General features: G+C 68.5%; 2 protein-coding genes across 5 annotated transcripts in view; both read left to right on the top strand.

The window, feature by feature from the left end:
* Window positions 1-25267, top strand: part of MPC1 (mitochondrial pyruvate carrier 1) — a 197826-nt gene that overhangs the window by 109233 nt on the left and 63326 nt on the right. The window lies entirely within an intron of this gene.
* The window catches only part of RPS6KA2 (ribosomal protein S6 kinase A2), a 100537-nt gene that overhangs the window by 26217 nt on the left and 49053 nt on the right, over window positions 1-25267 (top strand). Inside the window, exon 1 of one of the 4 annotated variants that reach the window (XM_037520707.2) lies at window positions 24366-24534. The exons of the other annotated variants lie outside the window; for them this stretch is intronic. Within the exon in view, the coding sequence (XP_037376604.1) occupies window positions 24448-24534 (87 nt within the window). The 5' untranslated portion in view covers window positions 24366-24447. Of the gene's footprint in view, window positions 1-24365; window positions 24535-25267 lie in introns of those variants that run through there. 4 annotated transcript variants of the gene reach the window in all.

Here is a 25267-nt window from a genome sequence, read left to right as displayed (position 1 = left end):
CGGGAGTGCCGGCTCCTGTTTCTCCCCGGGCTCGTCCCTTTTCACCCAGGAGACCCAGGATGACCTGACCCTGTACACCCGGAGTTCAGCTGCGCCCCGAGCCTGGCGCTGTGCTCCAGGGCCCCAGCCCCTCCCGGGCCCGGTGGCAGTGGAGCCTGACCCAGCACTCCTGGGGGGGGCGCATGCTGGTGGGCGCCACAGGGGTGCTCGCTCGAGGGGGCGTGCCTGTGAGTGGGAGCCGGTCTCTTTGGCCGCTGGGTCTGGCTTCCCCGCAGCAGCTGCCTCCGGCTGCGGCCCCAGGTCCCCGGCGGCCCCTGGCGTGGCCGGGCACACGCGCCGCAGCGGCTGGGGCTCCTGGCCTCCCGCGTCTGTGTTCGTGGTGAGAACGCCCCGAGCCTTCCAAACCATCCCTGCTTTCGTGCATTTTACTTTATGTTTTGGCTTGTTAAGTTCTTCCTACTTAAAAGCAGCGCGACTGCCCCGCCTCCCCTCATGCCGGGCCGTGGTGCAATCCCGACGTCAGGGTGGCCGGGGAGGGCCGGGCTGGCCTCGCAGACTAGTGGTCTCCGCTGGGCTGGCGGCTCTGGCCCTCCCCGCCCTGCTCCTCGGCCTCTGTCCCTCCGCCGGGGTCACCGCCGACCGGCTGAGCTGCAGTTGGGATGGCCCCGCGGCCTGTCCACCGACCTGCCGTTCAGGCCCGCTCAGCGCCACGCCTGTGGGGCGTCTGCGGGGCCGCGACTGCAGCAGAGGTCAGGCCCAGGGGGGCCGCTGCGTCCCCAGCACCTGCCCGGCATCTCGGCCCCCCCAAGGCATGGCTCTCTCCTCGGGGGCCTGCCCAGGAGGCCCCGGATATGGAGGGAGCAGGCCTGGCTGGTGGCCCTCGCTGCGGGCGGGCGTGGAGGGGCCCCTGTGCAGGGCTCAGAGGCGGCTGGTGGGCGCCGGGGCCACACCCCGCTCTCTGGGGGTCAGCGCCTTCCGGGGCCCTCGCGGGCGCACAGAGCAGGGACGGAGGTGGCGCGAGACCGAGAGACGCCGTGACGCTGCGCTCCACGTGCTTCTCAGCATCTGCTGACTCCCCGACTTTGTTTCTGACTTTGGGGTGCTCACCCCATTTAAAAATTACTGTGACCTTTCCCCGCATGCCCACTGAGGCTGTCAGCTGCTCCGAGTGAGCCCAGCCTGTGGCCGCTGACGGACAGAGGCCGCGGAGCCCGGACCTGGCCGGTGGGCGGCCCGGTGGCGTCCACGTCTCCCGGGGGGGGTCTTGCTGTTTCCAGAGGACTGTCCTTGGGAGCCCGCGTGGGTCCCCCGAGCCCTTCACCCGCGTCTCCCAGTGGACCTCACAGCCCAGCTACGAGGAGGACTTGTTAGACCCCAAGACGTCTCTTTCTCATCTGGAAAGTGGGGCTGACACCAGGGACCACTTCTGAGGCCCAGGACGGCGGAAGCCGCCAAGCTCGCCAGTGAAACGTGCCAAGTGGGGAAGGCGCAGGAGGCTGCGAGGACGGCGGAGGCCCTCTGTGGGGTCTCAGGCCACGCTTCTGCCTCTGCTCTGGAGGCCTGGCCTGCCCCCCATCCCTCCCTCTCCCCGACCTGCCCCTCTCTCTCCTCACTTGCTCCTCCCTCTCCCCCACCTGTTTCCCTCAGTCCTCCAGGGTCTCGCTGCCTTCCAGATGCCAGGTGTGCAGACGCGCCTGGGTGGCCAGCCCAGGGGCCGCAGGGTGGGGATCCAGGGTCTCCCGGTCGGCGGGCAGGTGGCGGGCAGGTGGCGGCAGGCTGGCTGTGTCGCCTGAAGGACCCGCTTTCAAGTTCCCGGCTGAGAGCTGCTGGACCAGGGCCCCAGTTCCTGACAGGGTGGCTGGGGGTCCCTGGGTGGAGGACACGTGTGTCCGCAGCTGCTATTGGCGTGCGGGCCCAGGGCCGACCAGACGCACAGGGTCTCAGGTGGCCGGGCTCTGAGAGTGGCCACTGCAGCATCGCCCCGTCCCGTGATGCCTCTGGACAGAGGTGCTTGGGGAGGGCGACACCATGCGACTCTGGAGGCGGGCTCCTAGGCCGTCGAAGGCTGCTGCTGCCGCGTGCCAGTGCAGGTGCGGGCGGGAGCAGGTGCGGGCGGGCGCGGGTGCAGGTGTAGAAGGAGCCGGTGCAGGTGCGGTGAGTGCAGATGAGGGGGGTGCAGGTACAGGCGTGGACAGGTGCGGGTGGGAGCAGGTGCGGGTGGTGAGTGCCCCGGAGCCACTTGTCCGAAGTGTGACCGCACACGCTGCCCCGACGCTGCCCCTGCTGGCTCTTGCTGCCACCTCCAAGGGAGCAGGGGGTTTTCTCTATTCTTTGTCCCCATTTTGGGGTGTCAAGGCTGCGCTGCAGGGAGGAGATGACTGCGGCTGGGCTGCTGGCCACAGGACTGCCCAGGCCCCTCACACAGGCCCTGAGCGGCCTTCTTGGAGCCCAACGGGCACGGAGCCCCCTGCCACCATGAGGGGTGGCCCTGGTGGCTCCATCGCCAGGTGCTCCTCTGGGATCCCACCTACAGACCAGCGGGCCTGTCTACCTGCAGGGCGTGTTCTGCTTTAGCAAATCACGGCCTGAACGGTTCTCGGCATCTGTGGGAGCGTCGAGGGGCCGAGGAGCCGCCCCCACCCCCGCCCCGCCCGGCTCTTGCTGGGAACAGCCCTCCCGCGCGGGTCAGCCTGCGCCCCTCTCCTCGAGGTGTGGGTGTGACGGGTGTGGGCCGAGCCGGGCTCCCCAGGACTCTGGCAGGAGCCGCCTGCAGGTGCAGCCCGGGCCGGCGGGCGTGCGAGCCCGGCGTGCGCCTCTGGCTGAGGACGCTGTGCTGGTGGCGGCGGCCGGTCGCGTGCGCGAGCCGGGATCCGTTATCGCTCTGCCGTGAGACGGTCACGAGGACGGGCAGGTGGTTATATTTCACGAGACAAATTTGTAAAGTATTTAAATGTCCCTGAGGGAGAAATCACATTACACATAAAACGCGGCCCCGCCTTGCGCCGCCGGCTCAGCTGATGCAGGCGCCAGACCCACGGCCTGGCCAGGCCCAGAGCTGCGGGCGAGCGGCCCGAGGCTCCGCCGGGGGGTGTAAGCAGAGGGCGGCTGCTCCGGTGCCTGACGGCCGAGCTGGTTAACTGGCAGGTAGAGGAGCTCACTGCTGGCCCTGCCCACGACGCCCCGGCCACCTGCGTGGACGAGCCGGGCGGGTGGCGGCGGGACCTGCAGGCTTCCTGGGGCCTGGACAGGCAGGGAGCGGAGTCGAGGCCTTCGGAGAAGGCTCTGTCGTGTCCATCGCAGGCCCGTCCACACCGGGGCGCTGCTCGGGGGAGAGGGGGTGGCAGGGCCCGGGGGAGGGGGGCTGGTGGCCAGCAGGAAGCAGTGCTCATGCCCCCCCCATTTCCAGGCACAGACGCCGCCCTCTTCTTGCTGGCCCGCGCCCTTCCGGAACATTCGCTTCTCTTCTCACGGCCCTTCCCGGCTGCTGAGCGGATGAGCTTAGCGGCTCCGTGGGAGGAGATCGGGGGCAGCCTTCGGGTGGCCTCAGCTTCCTGTCTCCCTTTTACAATGCGATTGCCGGACGTGGCCTCCCAGCCTCCGGGTGGGGACCCCTCCTCCACCAAGGATGACCCCTGTGTCCTTGCGCTGGGCTTTGTGCCCCCCCCCACCGCCCTGGTCCTCTCGCAGCCCGGATGGGATGGGACACCGGGTCCCTCCAAGGTGCTGGAAGGTGCGGTGACCAGGCCAGTGAGGGCACCAGGACCGAGGCGGGTGTGGCTTGGCTGCTGAGGCCACGGCCCCTCATGGGGCCACCCCAGCTCCCCGGCTCCTCCGTGACCACCCGCTGCTTGCCAGGCACAGTCGGGTTGCGTCCCCCCTGCTCCCCGGCCCCTCCCAGAGACCCGCCTCCAGCTCCCCGCCCTTCCCCCCAGGTCAGCACTCAGCAGCGGTCCCAGGACCGCAGGGTTCTATTTTTTTTTTTTTTTTTTAGAGGCATGTTTTATTTATTTGTTTGTTTGTTTGTTTTGTTTATACATGCACTGGGTACAGTCAGAAGCGCGGGAGGGTGAGAGGATTCACCAGAGCCAGAGCGGGGAGCAGAGCAGGCAGAAGGACCGAAGGACACTGCTGAGGGGAGCAGCGGGCGGCAGGAGAGGTCTGCGCGCCATGCGGGACCCTCCTCCGGTGGCCGGGGAGCAGCCGGGGATCGAACCGGCGCGGCAGAGGCCGCGGGCAGCTTCGCAACCCAGCGCTCAACCGCTGCGCCACCAGGGAAGCCCACCGCAGTGTTCTAAAGGCTGGACAGGCAGTTTGGGCCTCATGGATACTGACCCCGAGCCCGTCCTTGGGCTGGACGAGACCCGCCTCAGGCTCAGGCGCCCCTAGGACGCTTCACTCAGAAAGCAGAGCCTGACCGTGGGCTGTGGACGCTGTGCGGGCGCCTGATGCTCCTGCCCTGCCCGGGCTGCCCTGTGCGCCGTGCCAAGCGTGGCCGGGGTGCAGGCGTGGACGGCAGCTTGGGCCTCGGCCTTGGGGTTCTGAGACGTCGAACCCACTGAGAGCGACTCGCAGTCACCACTAACTTTAATGCCAAGTGCGGCTTTTTATTTCTCTTCTGCGCGAGATGCTTCAGCCGTCGTGCGAAGCGGGATGCCCGCCGATGGCTTTCGTCGTTTCCGGCAGTCGTGGCTCATCTTCGCGTGTGATAAATAAACAAGCTGACAAGTAGGCCCCGGGATTTCAGACGTCATGTCGCGCGGCCCATGCCCAAGTGCAAGTCTCAAGAGAGAACACGTGGCTCGAATCAGGCCCGACTGGGCCGCAAGTGACCGGGGCCTCAGACATCCGCCAGGGTCTCCGCAGAGGACACCCCGGGCCGGGCCGGGAGAGGCATTTGCCAAACGCCTGTGGCGGGCCATGCCGGCCCGAGAGGCCTGGGCGAAGCAAGAGGAAATCAGGCCACGCCGGGGGACGGCAGACCCTGTGCCGTCCACGCCGCCCCCGAGCAGCCCACGCTGAGCCGTCGCGGGTAGATGCACGCGGTGCCCGGCGTTCGGGGCCGGGCCTCCACCGCAGTGACGCGGCTCGGGCGGTCTTTGGTCAGCCTCGGCCAGCGGCCGCGGGCTCCTGCTGGGTCCCTGGCTCACTCTGGGACGACATTCACTGGGCACCAGCACTCCCGCCGTGGAAAGACCGGTCCTTTCCAGCTAACGCGTCCGTGTTTGTTGTGCAAAGGCCCCTCGAACGCTGATGACTCAGACCTGTGACCGAGGTCCGAGGGCTCCCCAGCTGGGAATGAAGTCAGCTGGAAGCTGTCGTCTTGGGACGGAGCATCGGCGAGCGGGACGTGCGCCCGCCCTGGGAACTCCCGCGGGCCTCGTCGCCATCTCCGGGACACTGGCTGGAAAGGACGCCTCAGACGGCCGTGCTCCCGCAGGCCCCGGCACGCTTCCGCCGTGGGGCAGCTGCTTGGCTCCGTGGGCCGTGAGTGTGGTCAGAAGAGGGTACAGAGGGAGGCACCTGCTCCCGCTGCGCATGGCCATGTGTGGCCAGCAGGGCCAGCGTCCAGAGCTGCGTGGCGGGCGAGGGGCCCGTTGGGGGGGCGGCTGCGGCAGTGCCCACATGCGGCAGGGCCAGTCTCGCGGCCTTGGTGGGCGGGCAAGCTGCAGGTTGCATTCCGCTTGTGGACGCTCTGGTTATGTGAGAGCTGGGCAGGAAGGAGGGGCCGGGAGGTCAGGCTTGGCTCCTCCAGTTGGGGAGGACACGACTACGAGGCCGGGATGGAGGTGCCAGCACCCGCAGTTGCTCCCTCCACTGGGATGGAGGGGGACGCCCCACGGCCACTGCCCACACCATGTGTGGGTTCTACTAAGAAAGGCTTCACGGTTTTAAGTGCAGTGAAATCCCAAGATGTGGCACACGGAGGTGTTGCGTGCCAGGAGCGTGTCCCCATCCTGTCCTCCGGCGACAGCGTGGCCAGACAGCCGTGGTGGCCGGTGCTGCTCACAGGGAGACTTCGTGGCTGCAGCCAGATCTGGGCCTTGCTGTCCGGCCTCCCCGGTCAGGCGGGGAGGGTTTCATCCCCAGGTCAATCGGCAAGATCCCAGGTCTCCCTGGCCTGCGGGTCTTGGTAACCCTCAAATGCAGACGCCGTCACCCCAGCCCGTGCGTCCGTGAACACAGACAGGCAGCTACGGAAAGTGGCTGGATTTTCAAACTGGCCAACTTTGTTTTCCCCCAGTTTTATTCTCAAGTGCAAGACCCGGTCAGTGTGACAGGGACATCGGGCCAGTGTCTGTGATGGACCCACCAGCTCTCTGGGCACCGCGGCCCCACCCCCCAGGGGTCTGAGACGTCTGGGTCGAAATATTTGTGGGGTGCGCTTGGAAACAAGGCCTCTGTGTTACCGTAAGTCGTCATGCCCGTCTTGAGAGGCGCGTGGCACAGCCTGGCGTGTCCTCAGATGCGCTTTTTTGTGGGTGTGATTAGACGTGTCTGTGTTAATCCGGATGTGATGTGACGCAGACTGCGCGTTATTCAGACTTGGAACGCTTGTTCTTGCCGAAGGGAACTGTCTTTGGAGGCTTTCAGTTTTCCCAGCAAGTGGGTCAGGAGTCTCCCTGGGAGCTGGCGCTCAGCTGGCGTGGGCCGCGGTGGCCCTGAGAGGCGGCTGGCGTCGGCGCCTCGGGCCTGGCCCCTCTCTCACCGGAGCGGGGACCCGGGCAGATGGCACGGGCTGGCCCCCTTTGTGCTGTGACTCGGCGCTGCCGAGCGGGAAGTCGAGCTTGAGTCACAAAGCTATTTTTGCCTCTGTAGGAAATGACCGAGGACACAGCGATAGTGACCGCTGCCCAGATGCGGGCCGGGCACAAGTAGACGGGAGGCCCGGAGGGAGCTTCCGGCGCCTCCGGAAGGCCGATGTGTATTCCTGGAACAGTCCGGGCCGGAGCGGATGGGCTGTGCAGGCCGGCCCCCGTGCTGCCCTGGACGCCCGCCTCCCTCGGCCTGGCCGCGCCCCACCCAGTGCGTGACCCTTTGTTGGCCACGGGGCGGGCCTTTCTGCTGCTTATTGAAATTTTGGTGATAATGTCTGACATCGATGGTTTTAAATTCAGTTTTGATTTCACGCTTTAGCAGTCGTGCCCGAGGGACGATGGCCTGACGTCTCTCCTGCCTTCACCCCGGCTCTGTGCCGACAGCGCTGCACACGCAGGCTGGGGTTTTCTCCCGGCGTCTGCCTTGTCGGATGCAGCCATCAGGGTGAGCGGCTTTTCCCAAATGGCTCGTCTGTTCTCATTCAGCCCGGGTGTCCGTGCTGTTAGCTCGACTTCACGTGTTTTAATTGTGGTGCAATTTGCTGTCTCTCATCAACGTGACCGTGAAGACCAGCGCCAGAGACTTCGACTCAAGGCCCCTGCTCTGAGACCTGCCGAGGGCCGGTGCCCCCTCTCCCGGCATCTGCCCTGAGAGGCGGCGCCGGCCTGAGGCCTGGGTGCACCTGCTCATGAGGGCGCCAAGCAGAAGCAGGTGTGGGCGTGGCGGAGGCCGAGGCTGAGCCGAGGCCGAGGAGGACACGGGGGCGGCTGTGCCATGAGCTGGATGCGCTCCTGCTCCCCCCAGCGACACGGGGGGCCGGAGGGGCCCGGGCCAGGCCTGGAGGGGGCAGGGGTCTCCCCTGTGCGTGCTCTGGAGAGACAGGACGGAGAACAGACGCAGCCAAGCCCACCCTGGAATCCCACTGCAGGACTGAGGCTGCTGGGCTGGGGGGTGGGTGCAGGAGGCACCCGCGGGCGGTTGTGTGGGCGGGGACACCAGAAGCTGCACCCTGAACCTGCGGTGCCGTGAGCCACCACTGCCGGGCTGCTGATGAGGAGAGAGCGCAGAGTCAGCTGCTCTGAAGCCGCGAGGGAGCAGCCTCAGTGACCCGGGAAGGAAGTCGTCTGTGTGAAGCCTTAGAGCAGGTGCAAAGCTGCTCATGGCCACGAGCACGGGGTCCACCGTCCCCCAGGCCCTGGCGGTCACCCGCCCCCCACCTGGTTCCGTCAGGGCCGAGGCAGGGGAGGGGAGGCTTCACTCAGACCGAGCGTTGTAAACATCCTCTTTGTCACATCCTAATAAAGGAGCCCGCTGGCTGGCGCCGGCGTCTGAGAGATGGGGACTCGGAGCCCAGTCCAAGTGATGGTTCCTAAAGCGGCTCCCCCGGAACTAGCAGACAGCGAGGGAGCGCGCCGAGGGGGCGGCAGCCAGCTCCCCGAGAACCAGCCCTCAGGGCCTCCCTGGGGGTGCCGGGGTTAACGACAGCTATTTGCCCAGAGTCCACTCCCTGGCCAGGGAGCTCCCCACAGGGCGCAGCAGACCCCTCCCGTCTCCCCACTGCTCCCCTCAGCAGTGGGTTTTAGTGGATCCACCTGTTCTGCTCCCCGCTCTGTCTCTGGGGAGTCCTCTCACTCTCCACGCCTCTAGCCTGCACCCCAGCTCTTGTGCATAAATAAATAAATCTTAAAAAAAAAAAGAGCAAGCACTTTAGTGAAACGACGGCACTCAGCGCGGACACCTGGGCTCAGTTAAGCTGGAGACGAGCCCATTTTCTCCGTGGCTGCGCAGCGTTAGCGAGAACAAGTCTCTCCTTTGGAGATACAGACAATAAAAACAAGGACAGTGACCAGGTGACCTTTACACTGTCTCCGTGTTTCTCCCGCAGCGCCCGGCCCCGGCCCCGGCCCCAGCCCTGGCGCCCGGAGCATCCAGTGACGGGGCCCCGGGGAAAGCTGCATAAACGCGTTGCGGGCGAGAAGCAGCCTGGCCTGACCTGCAGGCCTCTGGCGCGGGCCGGCGGAGGACACGGGCTGCACCGGCGGGTGTGGGCCGTCCCGCGGGGCCACGGTGCCCTCCGCCTGGCACGGCACCCGCGAGCGCGACCGGGCACCGCAGGCCAGCTGGCGGCGGAACAGGTGGCCGGCCGGCGAGCCCGCCCCGCGGCACAGCAGTCCCTATATTAAGTAAATGACCCCGCGGGTCTGGTGAGGTCAGTTACTAAAAGTGACCAAGACTGGCCCTGCCCGAGCTCCGATGGTGCCCCGTGGGCACCGGCGGGTGTTTACAGCTGCGCCTGCGTCTGTCCCGCCCGGAGGCGCCAGTGCGGCCAGCAGGGCCGTGCCCCTGCCCTCGCGCCTGCAGGGAGATGCTGTCTCGCGTGCGCCAGGCCTTCGCCAGGGTCTACGGGGCGCTGCTCGTGAGTACGCGCTTGTCTCGGCACGCGCTGCGCGTGAGCCGTTGTGGGGGCTCGTTTCGTTTCCCAGGTGACGGCAGCTCTCCCGGGAGCCAGGCGGGCGGGGAGGATGGTCAGCTCTGCGGAGCGCCTGGCGTGCGTGACCCCGCCCCCCCCCCGCCGGCGGTGGAGGTGCCGGCCCCGCGCGTCCCTCTGGGATCAGGTGCTGGCCCGCTGCCCTGGGTCTGTTTTCCCTCAGTTCCGGCCGCGGCGCCCCGGCCGCACCCGGCTGCTCTCTGTCTGGCCCTCCGTCCAGCGCTGGGGGCAGGTGCTGGGCCACCCCGGGGCTTTATCTGGAGCTGGAGGCGCGGGGTGGGGGTGCCTGTGTTTTTCTCACCCCCATCCCCTTTCCTCCCCTTGCCGCCGCCCCCGCGGGCTGCGGGAGACGCGCGCTGGGAGGTGTCCCTGCTGCGGGCCGCAGGGCCGTCCCCGTGGCCGCGTCAAGGGCAGGCCCGGGCCCAGGGCTCTCCTCCCCTCCCGGCCGCTCCTCGGGTGGCCCTCGACCTCTGCCCCGGGCTGGCTGGCTTGCTTTGGCAGAGGCGAGCCGGGAAGCAGAGTGGGAGCTTGGGACACGCGTGCGGGTCTGAGCTCATGACCGGGCCCGGCCCCAGGCAGCGGCTGAGCGAGGAGGGACGCAGAGCCGCGGCCCCCGGCCGGCCAGGGCGGCGGGAGGGGCGGAGGCGGGAGGGCGCAGCCGGGCGCCAGGCGGGGCGGGAGGGCAGGGACGCACTCGGGGGCCTGTGCAGACCTGGCGTGGAGCCCTCCGCCTGGGCCGGGAGACCGGCTGACCGGCGCGTGCCTGCAGCCAGCTGTCTGGGCCCCGCCGCCCGCCTGCGCTCTGCGCGCCCCGCTCGGCCACCACGCCTGGGGCCTTGCGGGTCCTCTCAGCCCGTGCCGCTGCACGTCATCCGGCAGGCAGAAAGCGCCACGCTCGGCCGCTCACCCAGAGTCCTCCCGGGAAGCAGGTCGCGCTGTCTGGGGCAGCGCTTGATCAGCGTCTGTCTTGGGGGTGAGGCTGAGGGGGGCAGGGCGGGGGCCCGAGGGGCCTGGGCAGCTGGAAGGCAGCAGAGGCGCGGGGATGCAGGGCACAGCGAGACCCCGTCTGCCTCGGAGGATGCTGCTGGGCAGCTCCCGGGCCTGTCCCGGGCGACAAGGCCCCCTCGTAGCCCCGTATCACGTCCCCGGGAGCTGGCGGGACGACGGGCCTGGTGCTCCATGCCCCCCGCCCCGTGTTCACACGCCCCTCTCTGCACGCAGGGCCCGCGCCTGAAGCGCCGTGGGCACCGCAGAAGCCGCCCCCGCCTGGAGTGATTCTGGAGGCCGAGCAGCGCACCCGGCCCTGGGGCGGCATCTCCGCGCTGATGAAAGGGCCGAAAAGGGGCCAAGTGCCATCTGGGGCCTCATTTTTTTTTTTTTTTTTTTTAAGATTTATTTATTATTTATACAAGCACTGGGCACAGTCAGAAGCGCGGGAGGGTGAGAGAATCCACCAGAGCCAGAGCGGGGAGCAGAGCAGGCAGAAGGACCGAAGGACACTGCTGAGGGGAGCAGCGGGCGGCAGGAGAGGTCTGCGCGCCATGGGGGACCCTCCTCCGGTGGCCGGGGAGCAGCCGGGGATCGAACCGGCGCTGCAGAGGCTGCGGGCAGCTTCGCAACCCAGCGCTCAGCCGCTGCGCCCCCGGGGAGGCCTTGGGGCCTCATTCTTAAGGGAGCTCGCCCCCTGAGGGCGGGCACGCGCCGCTGCCCGTGGTTGCTCAGTGCTGTCCATTCTGAGACGCGCGCCGCGGGCACATGGCCGTGGGGCAGACAGCAGCTCCTGAAAGCCCTCGACCCCACTTAAGGGTGGGCGAGACCCGCCCTCGGGCAAGATGTGGACCTGGGCAGTGACAAAGGGGCCACTTCACCACCCGACAGCTCGTGAGCCTCTTCCCTTCACGTTCTCATTTCTCACCAAAAGAGGTTCACCCCAGCCCTCCCGGGAGCGGGTGTCGGGGGGCACACACGGGAGGCGTCGGGAGGGGCCCGGGCGGAGGCTCCCGCTGCCAGGGCACGGAGGGTCAGGGCACCCCGCCCCGCGGCAGGCGCAGGCATGTGTGCGGGCGGCAGGTGGGCGGGGCGGGGCCAGCGCTGCCTGCGGGGTGCACTGAGGGTGCAGGTGAGCGTCTGAGTTATAACCCGTACCCCGGGTGTTCTTGGTCACCCCGTAGTCTACATGGGGCGTGTCACCGTGTCAGAAAGGTGTGGCCCGAGCTGCAGTCCTCATCTTGGGAAAGGACTTTGCTCCCACGCGAGGGGTCCTCAGAGCCTCGGGTCAGGCGGCGTGGTCCTGCCCTATTTGGCATGTCTCCGACTGTCGGGGTGCCCTGTTATGGGGTGCGTTCTCTGGCTCTTGTGCTGATCTTCATTCCCCTTTTCTTGCCACTCTCCTAAGTCTGCTCCCGACCACGCGGCACCTCCAGAAACGGGTGCGGAGCCCGAGGGGGCCGTGTGCTCGGGCGGCGCCGGCTTTGGCTGCTGTCGGCCCCGCCGGCCGTCTCCGGGGGCCGCTAGACGCGTGGCCATGAGGTGGGCGCCGCCTGACCTGACGCCGGGCTGAGGCTTGCGCGTGCTGCTGGCTCGGGGCCCCCACGCTGTGTGCTCACGTGTGGCTTCGCCTTTTGTGGATTTGCACGGTTTTACCTAAGTGACAAATGTGAGTTAAAATAGCTTTTTGTGCCACGTCGTGTCTCGGCCTTCTGTCTGCCGTTCTCCCCTCGCCACCTGCCGGGGGGCAGCTGGGGCTGCTCATGTGAATGAAATCCTGTGTATCAGCATTTGTGGGGCGCAAATAAGACTCACCTGCTAATGAGCACGGCCAAAGGCTGGTCTAACAGGCAGCCGGTTCCCTCGGGCACAGACGCACGGTTGGTTTCTGGGGCTTTTCCCGCTTTTGGCAAACTTGAGAAATTGATTTGGCCACAAATAGCTGCTCCGCCCTGGGCATTGCAGTGCTGCTGAGCGAGGCGCGGCCAGGGGCTGCGAGGAATGGAGGGTCAGTACCTCGAGCCCCTGGGGGCCCGGTGTCGCGCTGGCCTGGCGAGCTGCCTCTCCTCCGGGGCGCGCTCCGTCCTTCTCACCTCGCCCCACCGCCCCCGAGTCTGGGCCGAGTCCCGACGTGTCAGCCCCGTCCGGGCGGCGTGTGAGTGCACGTGCTGAGAGGCAGCGGCTGCGTGGGGGGCCTTTGTGCGGGGAGACCTTGAGGGTGAGCCCGCCCGTGGGCTCACGGAGAGCCAGCGCTCGTCACGCGGACGAAGGAGAGGCGCCGAAGGCAGAAAACCACGTCCCTCTCACACACGTAGGTACAGGGAAGCGCGGAGAACACCGCAGGCGCTTTCTGTGGCCTCCGGCTCGCCGGGGCCTGTGGGCTTGCGTGGACCTTGAAGGAGGCAGTTTGGGGGAGTGGAGGGTGCTGGGGTCCGGGGAGCTCTCGGCGACAGACCAGCCTTCGCAGGCCGCTCCTCTCGGGGACGCTTCCTCCCGTCTGCGGGAGTGGCGCTGCTCTCGAGGCATGTACCGCGCTGCGAACCCACAGACGCTGGATGTGCTTGAGTGACCGCGTAGGCCTTCCAGGCAGCATCCACGCCACGTTCCGGGATTGGGCCACGGAGACGGGCAGCCCCAGCCCTTGCCAGGAAGGACTTGCTGCCTGGTGTGCATGGACGCCGACCACTAGGGAGCCACGTGTTTGAGAAAAGAAAACATTTTATCACAAGGAAGAGCCTCAGATCTGCCCTCCTGTCCCGGATGGGGAGGGTGTATGGGTTGCAGGGAGCGAGGCTGGGAGTAAAGCAGTTAAAATGTATTGGCCAAGATGCAGTCTAGGGGCCTGGGAAGGTGGGTTTGGCTGAAGTCCACGGGCCGGGGGTGATGCAGTCTACACGGGAGACTGCAGGGGCCTGGGCTTTCAGAGCTGCCGTTTATCGGCCCCATGCTTGGGCACCCCCTCCCCTGTTATTTCTGACTTGGGGCTGGCAGTCTGCGAGTTTGGCTGGCTTGGGAGCTCATTTAAAATCACTTGCCTCGGGGCCTGCTCGGGCTGCCTGGCCTTCATGAACATCTGGGTGCTCTTGACCTGCACATCTCAAAAAAACGCATGGGAAAGCGGGGCTGGCTGAGCTCAGGGCCAGTCCCTGCAGAGCTGACGGGGGAGGCCGTCGGGGGAGGGGGTCCGGGAGGGTGACCCCAGGCGGTCAGCATAGGACACCCTCAGAGGAGGGTGGACATGGGGTTCGATATGGGTATGGGGTTCGGTGAGATCTGGCTGCAGGAGTCTTCGTGATGGAGGAATTAAAAACCTAAGAGGAACTGAAGAGGCGAGGGCTCGTGGAACACCATGGCAGGCTGGAATTTCACAGGAGGAGACTCATCGGCCCACGTAGAGAAGGGCTGGTTCCCAGCTCCCGGAGAGAAGGGGCTCAGGGGGTGTCTGAGGCTGCTGGGCCCGGGGCTGTCTTCTGGGAGGCCGCAGAGCCCCTCATCCGGGGGAGTCGCTGCACCCCCCTTCTGTTACCACCCAGGACGACCTCCCTGCCCAGGGGCGCCGGCAGTGGGGCGCAGCAGCTGGGGCCCGTGGGGCGGCGGGACTTGAGAGCTGTGGGGGACGCGGCCCGGATGCCTGCCTCAGGCAGGACGGACGAGCGAGGCGTGGCCGAGAGGAAGGTTTCCACCATGCCTGCTGCAAAACAACAAAAACCAGAAAAACTGGGAAAATGTCGAGGGATCCTTCTAGCACGAAGAACCAGAAAACACACACGGAAAATACATCAGAAAGAGAAGGCGCCTCCCAGGTCTCCACCGTGACGGCGGCGCGGCGCGGTGCCGCGGGGTCGGCCGGGGCTCAGCGTCACGCGCGTCGGGGAGGACACCGCCCGGCAGGGCCCGCGTCAGCGCCGTCCGACCGGGGGCCGGGGCGCCGGGGCCTGGACTGGCCGCGAGTCACCAGCCCCTCTGCCTTGCCGAGCTGGTGGCCTTGCACGGGGGACCTGCCGCGACGTCTCCACGGCAGGTTCTGCCGAGGGAGGACGGGTGACGTGCAGGCGCAGGGCTGGCGGCGGCGCACGGGAACCTGGCCTCAGCCTCAGCCTCAGCCCGGGCCACGGGCGCAGCGGAGGCGCTTTGCTTTCCGGAGGGCGGGGGCCGGCGCCGGACCCGGGTGCTTCTTGGGAGCCGGCCGCGGTGGGCCCTCTCGGGAGCTGGCGGGAGTGTGCGCCGCGCGGGACACGGCGGCGGGGCGGGGAGAGACCCTGGGGCCCGGGGCCCGCCGCTCGTCTGTGGTCCCGCGCGTGCGGCTGTGAGTGGCAGGAACGCTCTGTAGACACGAGTCGTAAAAGATTCTTGAGCTCGGTGGTTTCTGGCCCACGGCCCACACTTTCACGCGGGAGTTTTGTTCTTTCCATAAATAATTTCTTGGCGAGTTATAAATAATTTCTTGGCGAGTTCCTCGATCTCCGGCTGGGTCCTCGCTCGTCCCCGGACCCTCTCCCACCCTGAGCTCCGGAGTCGTCAGCCCGTTGTTCTCGGTCGGGGCTTCCTGTGGGCGCCTGCGCCCCGCACCCCGACGTCAGCCGAGCCCCCCGGCGCCCCACCCCCCGCCCCCGCAGGACCCCAGGCAGCTTGGCGCTTACCCGCCTCACCCTGTCCCCAGCCGGGGTGGCCCTGGGAGCCCCTGCCGTGCCCCAAGGACCGTTGCCCCTCATCCCCGTCAACAGTGCCCCGCAAATCACCTCCTGATGCTTCACGCTCGCGCCTTAAATTTATTTTTTAAAATTATTTATTTATCTGTCTGTGCATGTAAGAGCTGGGGTGCAGGCCAGAGGTGGGGGTGAGAGGACTCCCCAGAGACAGAGTGGGGAGCAGAACAGGCAGATTGACTGAAACCCACTGCTGAGGGGAGCAGCGGGGAGACAGGAGGGGTCTGCTGCGCCGTGTGGGTAGCTCCTTGGCCGGGGATCACACTAAGGCCACAACGGTGACCGCCTTGGACTGACCCCTCGCCCCCAGAGAGACCTCTGTAGGGTCAGCTCGAGAGCTGGCACTGCAGCATCAGCCCCGTGGGGCGTCAGGGCGTGGCTGTCTCAGAGGAGCTGGCATTTCCTCCCCCAGGCCTCCCAGGGGCACCCGCTCCGGGTCCACACAGGCGTGTCTGGAGACCTCGCTGAGGGGGAGATCCGGGTGGCATTTTATGTTCATTTGATGGGAACGTTCTAGAACAAGCCCATTAGGTCCGTGTGACAAATCCAGTCTCTTTCGCAGCAAACTGTGTGTAAAGTCACCGTGAGCTGGCGCCTCGGGGCTGCTCTGGGCGCGGCTGCCCTGCTCTGCGTCTGCAGTGCCCCGCAGGGATCGGGAGCACCTGTGACCAGCCACTCCCCTCACAGCCAGGCCAGGCGCCTGGAGGGGCAGCGATGGCCCCAGAGGGTGTGTCTCAGTTGCTTCCACTCAGGGTCCTTGTCCGTGCCCAGCCTGGCCGCGGGCGCCCCTGTTGGGACCGCATCGGTCAGCAGTGGGCTGGGGGGCAGCAGCCGTGCAGGCAGGTGAGGGGACTGGCAGGTCACGCCGGTGCAGGGCAGAAGCCCGCGGCCCCGGGAGGGATGGGGCCTGTGTCCACGCACGCTGGCCAGGGCCCGGGGCCATCACAGCGGGCATCTCGCTGCCCTGTGAGCGCCGCGCCGGGCGGTCCGAGCCCGGGGCGGGGGGGGGAGGGGCGGCTGCAGGGACAGGCCTCCCGCCCAGCCCCGATCGCCTGGAGCCGGCGGGCACAGGAGGACGTGGCCGCCCCTGCTGCTGTGGTCAGGCCAGCGCACCCCCTCGGCCGGAGCTCCCTGTCGGGGGGCCAGGTCTGCGGGACGCGAGGCTCCCTCCCCCGCAGCCAGGCCCTGCTCCGGGGCACCAGGACAGCGAGTGTGGTCCCTCCTGGGAGCTCAGCCGCAGATGCTCACCAGCAAATCCCTGCTGTTGACAGGCCCGGCGCACAGTGCGGGGCCACGGGCCGGGAGCCACAGGCCCGCCGCCCTCTGTGGGTGGCCGCTGACCACTCCCTGCCCGGTGGCGGGTGGGTGGGTGCTCAGGGGCGCGGGTCTGTCTTCTCCGGACCCCGCGGGTGCCGTGTCACTGCAGCGGGCGTTTATACGGCGGCCTCCTCCCCGGCCTGCTCCCCGGCCTCCTCGCCCCGCCCCCCTCCCTGCCTCCCCCCCCCCCCGGCCTCCCCCCCACCTCCTCCCCGGCCTGCTCCCCCCCCCCAGCCCCGCTCCTCCCCCAGCCTCTCCCAGCTCCCGGGGCGGGGGTGTCCTCCCGTTCCTGTGTCTCTCGCCTCCTCTGGTGTTGCCGTGATTGTTTTTGCCAAACAGGCTTTAGGCTCTTCCCACACGCTGGATGGGGCGGGGGACGCGCCCCTCTGACTTGTACGTGGGGAGCTGCCTTGGGGACGCCAGACTCTAAGCCCCTCACCTTCTCCTCTGCCCGGAGAACCCCCTTTCTGACTGTTCTGCGCGTCTCCAAGTCTAAGCCATGGGGACCCCGCCCTGGCACCCGTGTCCATTCCGCGCGTCCTGGCCTGGCCCTTCCCGGGGTAGGGCCTGTTCCCATTTGGGGGGTCCCCCCTGGCTCTCAGGGCAACCTCCAAGGCCCCTTCAGCCAGTGCCTTCACCCACCCTAACCGCATTCTCTGCACCCCGTGTCCCACTGGAGGTGGTGTCAGGTGCCCCCGCCAAGGCTGCGGGTGCCTTCCCTGTCCTGGCCACTGCTGGGGCGCGTGCGGCCGACCCTGCGTGTCTGTCTCCAATGCAGGCCACGCTGCAGCGGGCAGTGCTCCCCCCCCCCGCAGCGGGGCCGGGGCATCCAGCGCTGGCGTGGCCGGTCTTCCTGGACAGGACTGGACCTGGGGCCAGGGGAGCTGCCCGACCCCCTGCGGAGACCCCAGTTCTGACCCCTCCGCAGAGACTGGAGACAGCCGGGCCTGCGGGGCGCAGAGGGGCGTGGGGGCCGGAGGCGTGGGCGCAGCAGAGCACTCTGGGGGTGCACATCCTGCCACCTGTGAGCACTTCAGGAGCCCTGGCGCAGAGCAGCGACGGCACCTTAGACGCGCAGGGATGCCCACGAGGGGACGCGTGGACAGGGCGGGCCGAGGGCCAGGCTTCCAGCCATGCTGAAGGTTTGTACTTCTCCAGAACGAGTGGGAGAGAAAGCGGAAGCGCGTGGCCTGCCGGCCGCCTGGAAAGGCGAGGGAGCGTCTGACCAAGTGCTGCGGGAACTCGCCGGCTGGGGGGGCATCTCCGCTGGGGCTTGCAGGCCCAGGGCTCCCCCCTGGCGCGGGTGGTGCCTCCCGGGACGGCTGCCCTGAGGCCCCGGCTCCCTACCGCCCTGCCCTGGCCTAACCGGTGCCCAGCACGGGCTGTAGGGACAGGGTGAGGAGAGGTCAGCGGGCACCTGAGGGCCCTTGTCTCACAAATTCGGGGTGATTTCACTTTTCAGAAAGTCAGACCCGACCTCTGCCCAGTGGGGTCAGAGCTGCGGGTGTCCGCAGGGGAGTGGGCTGCTCTGCCGCCGTCTCCCTGTCCGGTGGCCGGCTGTGCTGTGCCATGCTGGCGCCCCTTAAGTCAGCTGGGGGCCCCCGGGGACCCCTAGACTCTGGCGTGAAGGCTGGGTCGTCTGCACATATTTGAAGCAAGCTCGGTGGTGGGGGCGTATCCGGTCACCGTCGCCCACGCTTCAGTGACGACATAAAGCTGCAGGGAGAAGCCCCCTTCGGAGGAGGCTTCTGCGGCTTTCCCGGGCCCTGTCGTCTTGCTGGGAGGACTGTCCGCGGTTGATGGGGTGTTCAGCTAAGCAAGGACTCGCCCCGTGGACATCGTGAGCCTTTGCGAGGCGCAGAAACAGACGTGGGGTCGGCTGCTGGCCTTGAGCTGTTGCTGTGGGCGCCTGGCGTCAGGCCTCACCCCACGCGTCATGGCCTGGGGGACACGCTTGAGTCGCTGTCCACGGGTGCGTCTCGCTGTCCCAGCAAGTCACGCGGCCCGCTGCAGGTGGCCCGCTCGGCGTGGAGCGTGTGTTCTGCTTTTCACCAAAAAAAAAAAAATATATATATATATACACACACATATATAAATAAAATATATATACATAAAATATATATATAAATATATATACATATATAAATAAAAACATTTATATATATACATATATAATGTGGTGTAGCCGGGAGACAGAGTAGGCAAAGCATCACCGTTTCACCCAGAGCGGGGTCTGGAGCAGAGGCTGACCCTGGTGCTGCCCGCCGGGCGAGAAGCTGGGCCGGGCAGCTGGGGTTGCCTGGGCACGCGTCCCAGCGCCTCGACAGGCGGCCGTCCATGGGCCTGAATTTAGGTGCCAAAAACAAGTGAATGACCCGGCCAGGTGCCTGGGCAGCCCAGCCTCACCACCTGCCAGCATCCCGGATCCCAGGGAGCGGCTGGAGGTAGGGAGGGTCCGCAGGCCTGTCCATGGTCCCGGGTCAGCTGGCCACAGACTTCCCCAAGAATTGAGAATTTTAGCTGCGATGAGAGAGCGGAAATGAGGGAGAAGGGGGTGGGGCGCTCCGGAGCCGGCGTATCAAGCTCCCCAGGCTCGAAGGCCGCCGCCTGCCTCGTTTCACCTCATGCGGGGGTTACGGGATCTGGTCACTGGACTCTGCTGGAGGCAAGTAGGGGTGAAAGCAGGACATGAGCCGCTTCCCGCCTCGAGGGAGGGCAGAGGGAGAGGCTGCTGGACGCGGCCCCGCTCAGGCCTCCGTGCGTCCAGGGTGGCGGAGAGCGGCTCGGGCCCAGGCGCCTGGCTCTGGGGACAGACCAAGCTGCTCTTTCACTGTCTGAGTAAGAAGGTGGTGATGACAGATTTCCCGTGGGGACCCCAAAATAGAGCCCCAGAAGCCTTCTCTTCCCCACCGGTGGGAAGCTCAGCAGCTCGGATGTGGGTAAATTGTGCCGTTTTGGGTGATTCCCAGCAAAGCCGCCGTGCCTGGTGCTGAGGGATCTCCCCACGCCGCGCGCACATGTCTGTCCTCGGAGCAGGGGCGGCCCTGTGCCCGCCTGACTGGTCAGCCTTACAGCCAGCGTCTCTTAGGGGCAGTGACGGGCTAGAGTAAGGTGCCGAGGAGGCAGCCGCCGCGGCCCCGCATGGTGAAGTCCCTGTCGGCCTGCGCCCGGCGGGTGGCGTCTGCCCAGGAGCCGCTGCTGGGATGCGGCCGCAGGACAAAGCCGAAGGCGCCCTGCGCCCCCCGGGTGCTTCCATCCCGGACGCGTGCGTGGCCCTGAGCCCGGGCCCTTGGGTGCCCCAGTCTGGCGGGTGTGCACAGCCCCAGCGTCTGCCGTCTAGGCCAGTTCCGCCGCCCCTGCTGGACCCTGGGGGCGGGGGTGCCGCGGCCGGGAGGCCAACCCCACAGTAGCGTGTGAGGCAGCAGGAAAGTTAGCGCGGAAGGGACACTAGGCTGCAGGCTGAGATGCAGAGGTCACAGCTGCCCAGGCCGCGTGGCTGCTCCTCCTACTGGGAAAAGAAACCGCGTGCCCGGAAGGGCCAACTTGAGTGAGGCTTTAAAGACAGCGGCCAACACTGGCAGAGCTGGGGGGCAGCAGGGCCGGAGGCGGGAGCGGGAAGGGCGGCTGGGGGGCTGCGCCGGCCGGCGGCGCAGGAGAGCAGAGCCGGCTGCGGGGCAGGACATGGGCCGAGGCGGGGGTGGCAGGGGTGTTCTGACCTCAGGACCTGCTGCGTCAGCGCCAGGGCACGGCAGGTTGGGGCCGAGCGGCGGCTGGCACTGCCCGTGGGAGAGGAGCTGGGGTGGGGTCAGCTCCAGCGTCGTCGGAGCTTAGACCTGGGCCAGGAGGTGGCGGGGAGACCCTGGGCCTGGCGGAGGGTGCGGTGCTGGGGGGTGCAGGGACTTCCTTGCTGAGGCTGACGGCTGAGGGTCAGGGCGTGGGTGGCGCCGTTTCAAAGGCAAGGACCCCGCGAGGCCAGGCGCTGGAGCGAGTGCCACACACCCAGCTGGGGTGGACACCTGGCAGCGGCGCCCAGCACAGAAGGCCAAGACCAGCCACCAAGTGACCTCCTGGGAGCAGACGTCCCACGGGCACTCAGCCACGGGGCCCGTCGTGAAGACAGAAAAGCCCAGTCAGGAGAGTGAGCCTGCCCGGGGGCTCCTGCCTCTGCCCCACCCCTGCCCTCCTGCCCCGGGCTCCTGCGGGGCCTCCACTTTGTCCTTTTCCTGGGAGGTTCTGGAAGCTGTGCTTACCCCAAAGCACTTATTTCAGGGTCCCCTGAGGCCCCACCCCACCGACCCCTCAGGAAGATTCTGCCAGAGACCCAAACCCAGATGCCTCTGGGAGTGTCTGTCCTGGGGTCTCTCCGGCCCCAGCTCCAGGAGCCCTCGGGCTGTCGACAAGCTCTCCGGTCCCTCGGAGCCCATCTGTGTGTGTGTGTGTGCACGCGCGCGTGCGGATGTGTACGTGTGCGTGTGTTCTTGTAAAGACCCCTGCGCTACCGGGGTCAGGACCCGCCCACCCCCAGGCCCAGCTTGGTTCTGTGCGGCCCTACGGCTGCCCTTGTGGCTTCGCCTCCTTCCGTCGCCTGGCGGGTGCTGGCCGGTCGCCTGGAGAGGTGGGCCCCGCCCGCCAGCCAGGGGCGGCTGCTCCAGCCGGGCCTGCAGGCCCCCAGGGGCAGCTTGGACTCTGGTGCAGGCCTGAAGGCACATCGCAGCCGCGCTTCTGCGGGCAGGTTGTAAACGACAGCCTGAGTGACCCCAAGGAAGCTCGGTCCGGAAACTGCCGTTTCCTTGTGGCGTTAGCATGAAGGCGTCGCGGGGGTCCCCAGCCTCACACCTACAGCGCGACCCCAAACCCGATTACTATCGGGCCCCGGCGGATGTGATCCAGGCGGAAGTGAAATCACACGAGCCGCCAAGGCAGTGACGTCAGGGCCGGGGCAGGGAGGTTCCAGGTCGGCGCATCGGCCTCCACGCCCCGTGGCCAGATCTGACCCCTCTGGGAGCCTCCGGTCTCCCTTGTGTGTGTCGCCTGCCCTTGGCAAACCAGAACTATCACTCGGGGTCACGGGCCAGTCCCCCCAGGTAGCGGGGGGCGATGTGACCACTGGGTGTGGGGGTGAGGACAAGGCTGGGGTGGGGGTCGTCCTCCCACCCTGTGCGAGTCCCTCGGCGGCGTGGGCAGTGGCGGCCTCCCTGGCCACGGGCCTCGGCTGTATCTCACTGCTGAAGCGCTGTTGTTTTACGCCTGCTTCCCCCTGGACAGGAGAGGCTCCCCCCCGCCCCGGGAGCGGCCACTGGAGCGCTCCCTCCACCGAAGTGCCCGCGGCCCCCAGCAGCATCCCCCAGCAGGGTCCCCAGGGCCGGCCAGCACGTCCACACCTCAGTCCCCTGCCACGGTCCACTGAGCGCGTCGCGCCCCTCCCCGCCCTGCCCCTCCCTCCCGGGCGCGAGGCCGGCGGTCGGCCTTCCAGAGCTGCCTTCAAAGCTCGAGACTGTGGTTTTAAGTGAAATGACGTCCTGGGATACTGTCCGCCCCGTCCCTTTTCTGATTAGGAAACACCAATTTAGTTGCAGGCGCAGTTTTCCCATCCACGTTGAGAGCCAACCGTGGGCCGCGGCTGCGTCTCTCGCCAGCTTTCCAGCTCACCGCGGCGAGTGGCGAGACGCCCCCCGGGCCCACGTCTGTCGGAGCCGGGCCGCGAGCGAGGGCAGGCGGACTTGTTCTCCCCGTGGGGTGCATCCCACCGTGGAATTAGGGGAGCTTTTTTTTTTCCATTTGAGACTTCAAAGTTCAAATCCAGGGAATCTTGAATGTCTCCTAAGGCATCTCCTCGCCAGTCTGGCCTCGCCGGTCAGGGTGCCGCTGTGCAGCACAGACGTCCCTTGAGGCCGGCCCGGGCCTTCGCCAGGAGCAGGGTGCCCTGGCCCAGCTGGGCACTGCATTCTGGCTTCAGCTCCCCGCTGAGGCTTGGTCGAGCCGACCTTCCTCATCCCGGGAGGCCTGCCTCACGCCCGTGTGCAGCAGCGCTCCCTGCCAGAGCGCCACGTGGGGCGGGGGCTGGGGCCTGACTTATCTCTGCTCGGAGCCCACCTGCGTGCTGGCGGCTGGGGCGGGACCAGGAGTCTGGCTCCACATGTGGACGAAAAGTGCGAAACGTATTTCACTTACGTGGTTTCTTCTTAGAGATGCACGAGGGGGTCACGCGTGTGCACGGAGGCTCCCCAGGCAAGGAGGGGGCTCCACCCGCCTTCTGAAGCAGCGCTCCACGGAGCCAGCAGCGTCCATTAAACCCAGGGAGCTCGCTGACCTCACGGGGACCCACCTGCAGCAGGAACCCACCAGTTCTTGTTGGGGGGCAGGATGTGCCCCCTTCGCTCCCTGCGCAAAGAGCAGCCATCAGGTGAACGCAGCGTCTGGGGTGGGTCTTCGCCTGGGGTGGGTCTTCGCCTGGGGTGGGTTTTCGCCTGGGTGGGTTTTCGCCTGGGGTGGGTTTTCGCCTGCTCGCGGAGGAGCAGCACTTGTGTGCAGCGACTCAGGCCTGATTCTGGACCGGCAGAGGGGGGGACACCACACCCGCGACCTTGCTTGACCTTAGCTGGAACATCAATGCCACGGCGCGTGGACGTCGCACGGAGTCCCGAGTTCGCAGAGCCGGGACGGCCTTACAGCCCCCCAGGAGCATCTCTAGGGGAGAAATCCCTCTGCGGCTGGTCGGGCGCAGCCTGCAGCCAGCGGCTTCGGGCCCCACAGGCCTGTGCGGTGGACGTGGCCTGCCCGGTGGACGCGGCCTGCCCAGCCTCGGGCGTCTTCTGGGTCCTGTGCCGAGATGGGGGGCGGGGGTGCTGGCCTGTGCCCAAGGCCGGGGGGCGTCCTGGGGCTGCTCCCCACCAGCCACCCCCGGGTAGGCGTGTCCTCCCCGGGGTGCCGGCAGCCCCGGGCCAGGTGCAGCGCTGCAGGCCCGGGAGGGGCGGGTGGGGCGCGGGACTGGGGGCGCTGGCCGGGCTGAGGTGCAGCAACCGCCGCGCTCTCCGGGTTTCTCCATTTTCCAGCAACAATTAAAGTTTTGTTCATCACAAGAGAGCGCGGCGCGGGGCCGAGTGTGCGCGATGCGGGCCCGAGTGTGCGCTGGGCGGGGCCGAGTGTGCGCGGCGCGGGGCCGAGTGTGCGCGGCGGGGGCCGAGTGTGCGCTGCGCGGGGCCGAGTGTGCGCGGCGGGGGCCGAGTGTGCGCGGCGGGGGCCGAGTGTGCGCTGCGCGGGGCCGAGTGTGCGCGGCGGGGGCCGAGTGTGCGCGGAGCTCAGCAGGAGAGACAGTGACGCCCCCAGACTGGGGCCGCCCGCGGGGTGTGGGGGGCGGGGGCGCCGCTGCGGCTGCTGCTGGGCGTCGGGGCCGGGGGCGCGGGGAGGGCGCGGGGCTGGGTCTGGGCGAGTGGGGCGCGGGGGGGGGGCGCGGGGGGGCCGGGGGCGGGGCGCGGGGGCCGCGCGGATTGGCCGCGGGGCCTGGGCGGGGCGCGGGGGGCGGGTCCCCCGGGGCCTGGAGCGCGCGCCCGGGCGGCGGCGCGGATTGGCCGCGGGGCGCGGGCGGGGCCGCGGGCCGGTCCCGGCGGGGGAGGCGGAGGGAGCCGGGGCCGGGCGCGGTGGCCGCGCGTCCTGCCCTTTGTGCCCGCGCCCCGCGCCCCGCGCCGATGGCCGCCGCGCGCGCCCGCCCGCCGCCCTAGCCCCCCGCCCGCGCCCGGACCCCCGCCCGCACCCCCGGACCCCCGCCCGCGCCCGGACCCCCGCCCGCGCCCCCGGACCCCCGCCCGCGCCCCAGCCCCTCCCGCCCGCACCCCCAGACCCCCGCCAGCGCCCCCAGCCCCCCCGCCCGCACCCCCAGACCCCCGCCAGCGCCCCCAGCCCCTCCCGCCCGCACCCCCAGACCCCCGCCAGCGCCCCCAGCCCCCCCCCGCCCGCGCCCCGCCCCCCGCCCGCGCCCCCGGACACCCGCCCGCGGCACCCCCCCGCCCCGCCAGCTCCCCCAGCCCCCCCCCCGCCCGCGCCCCCCCCCCCCGCCCGCGCCTGCGATGCGCCGGGGACGCGCGTCCCCCGGCCCCGCGGCTCCCCCCGGCCGGGCGCGGGGCGACGCACCCCGGCATGAAGAAGTGCGCGGTGCGCAGGCTCTTCTCGGGGCACCTGCGCAGGAAGCCGCGCCCCAAGAGCGCCAGCCTGAGCCGCCGCGAGGTAAAGCCCCGCCGGCAGCGGCCGCGGCCCGGGACCAGGGCGGGACTTGGGGGCGCCCTGAGCGCCCCGTCTCCGGGAGTCCCTGTCGGGACTGGGGGCCCGGGCGCGCCCACGCGGGTCTGTCCTGCGAGGACGTCGGCGCTGGCTCCGGGCGCCCCGCGGGCGAGGAGGGGGTTTCAGCGCCTGCGGCTGCCCGACACCCCTGAACCAGACCCCCTGCTGCCGCGGGCGCCGGCTGGCTTAGGGGTCCCCAGCGCCAGAGCGGCCCCCTGGGCCGGCGCAGACCCAGCAGGAGGCTGTCTCCCGGGCGGGCGGCCGGGGCTGGCGGCGGGGCGAAGGGCGCGGGGCGCTCCTGCTGCCGTCCCCCCGCTCGGGCTGTCCCGGGCGCCAGGACCCCGAAGCCCGGTCCCCTGCGCCTGTCCCTCATGCTGCCCGCTTGGGTCCCAGGCGTCCGCAGGCCCTTCCCGCGGCGCTTGCGGAGCCAGCAGCCCAGTCTCGTTCCTTCCCTCCCCGCGGCCAGAGTGCTGTGGGTCTGCAGCCGCCCGGCCGGGCCGAGGGGGTTCCGGTTGGACAGCGCCGGGCTGGAGGGGGCCATGGACACAGCCAGGGCGCCGCTCCCCGGCCTCGGGCTCAGGCGGGCTCCTGAGGGGTCGGCTGGTCGCCTCGGCGAAGTCAGGTCCGGGGGACGCGCCGGCCCATGTGTGTTCTGTGCCCGCTGCCGCGCTGTGGTCGC

This window comes from Talpa occidentalis, unplaced genomic scaffold (assembly GCF_014898055.3).
Source record: "Talpa occidentalis isolate TD23 unplaced genomic scaffold, MPIMG_talOcc4v2.1 talOcc4.2, whole genome shotgun sequence".
Lineage (NCBI taxonomy): Eukaryota > Metazoa > Chordata > Mammalia > Eulipotyphla > Talpidae > Talpa > Talpa occidentalis.
Note: the sequence above shows the minus strand (reverse complement) of the source record. Positions and strands in the feature narration are given on the sequence as shown.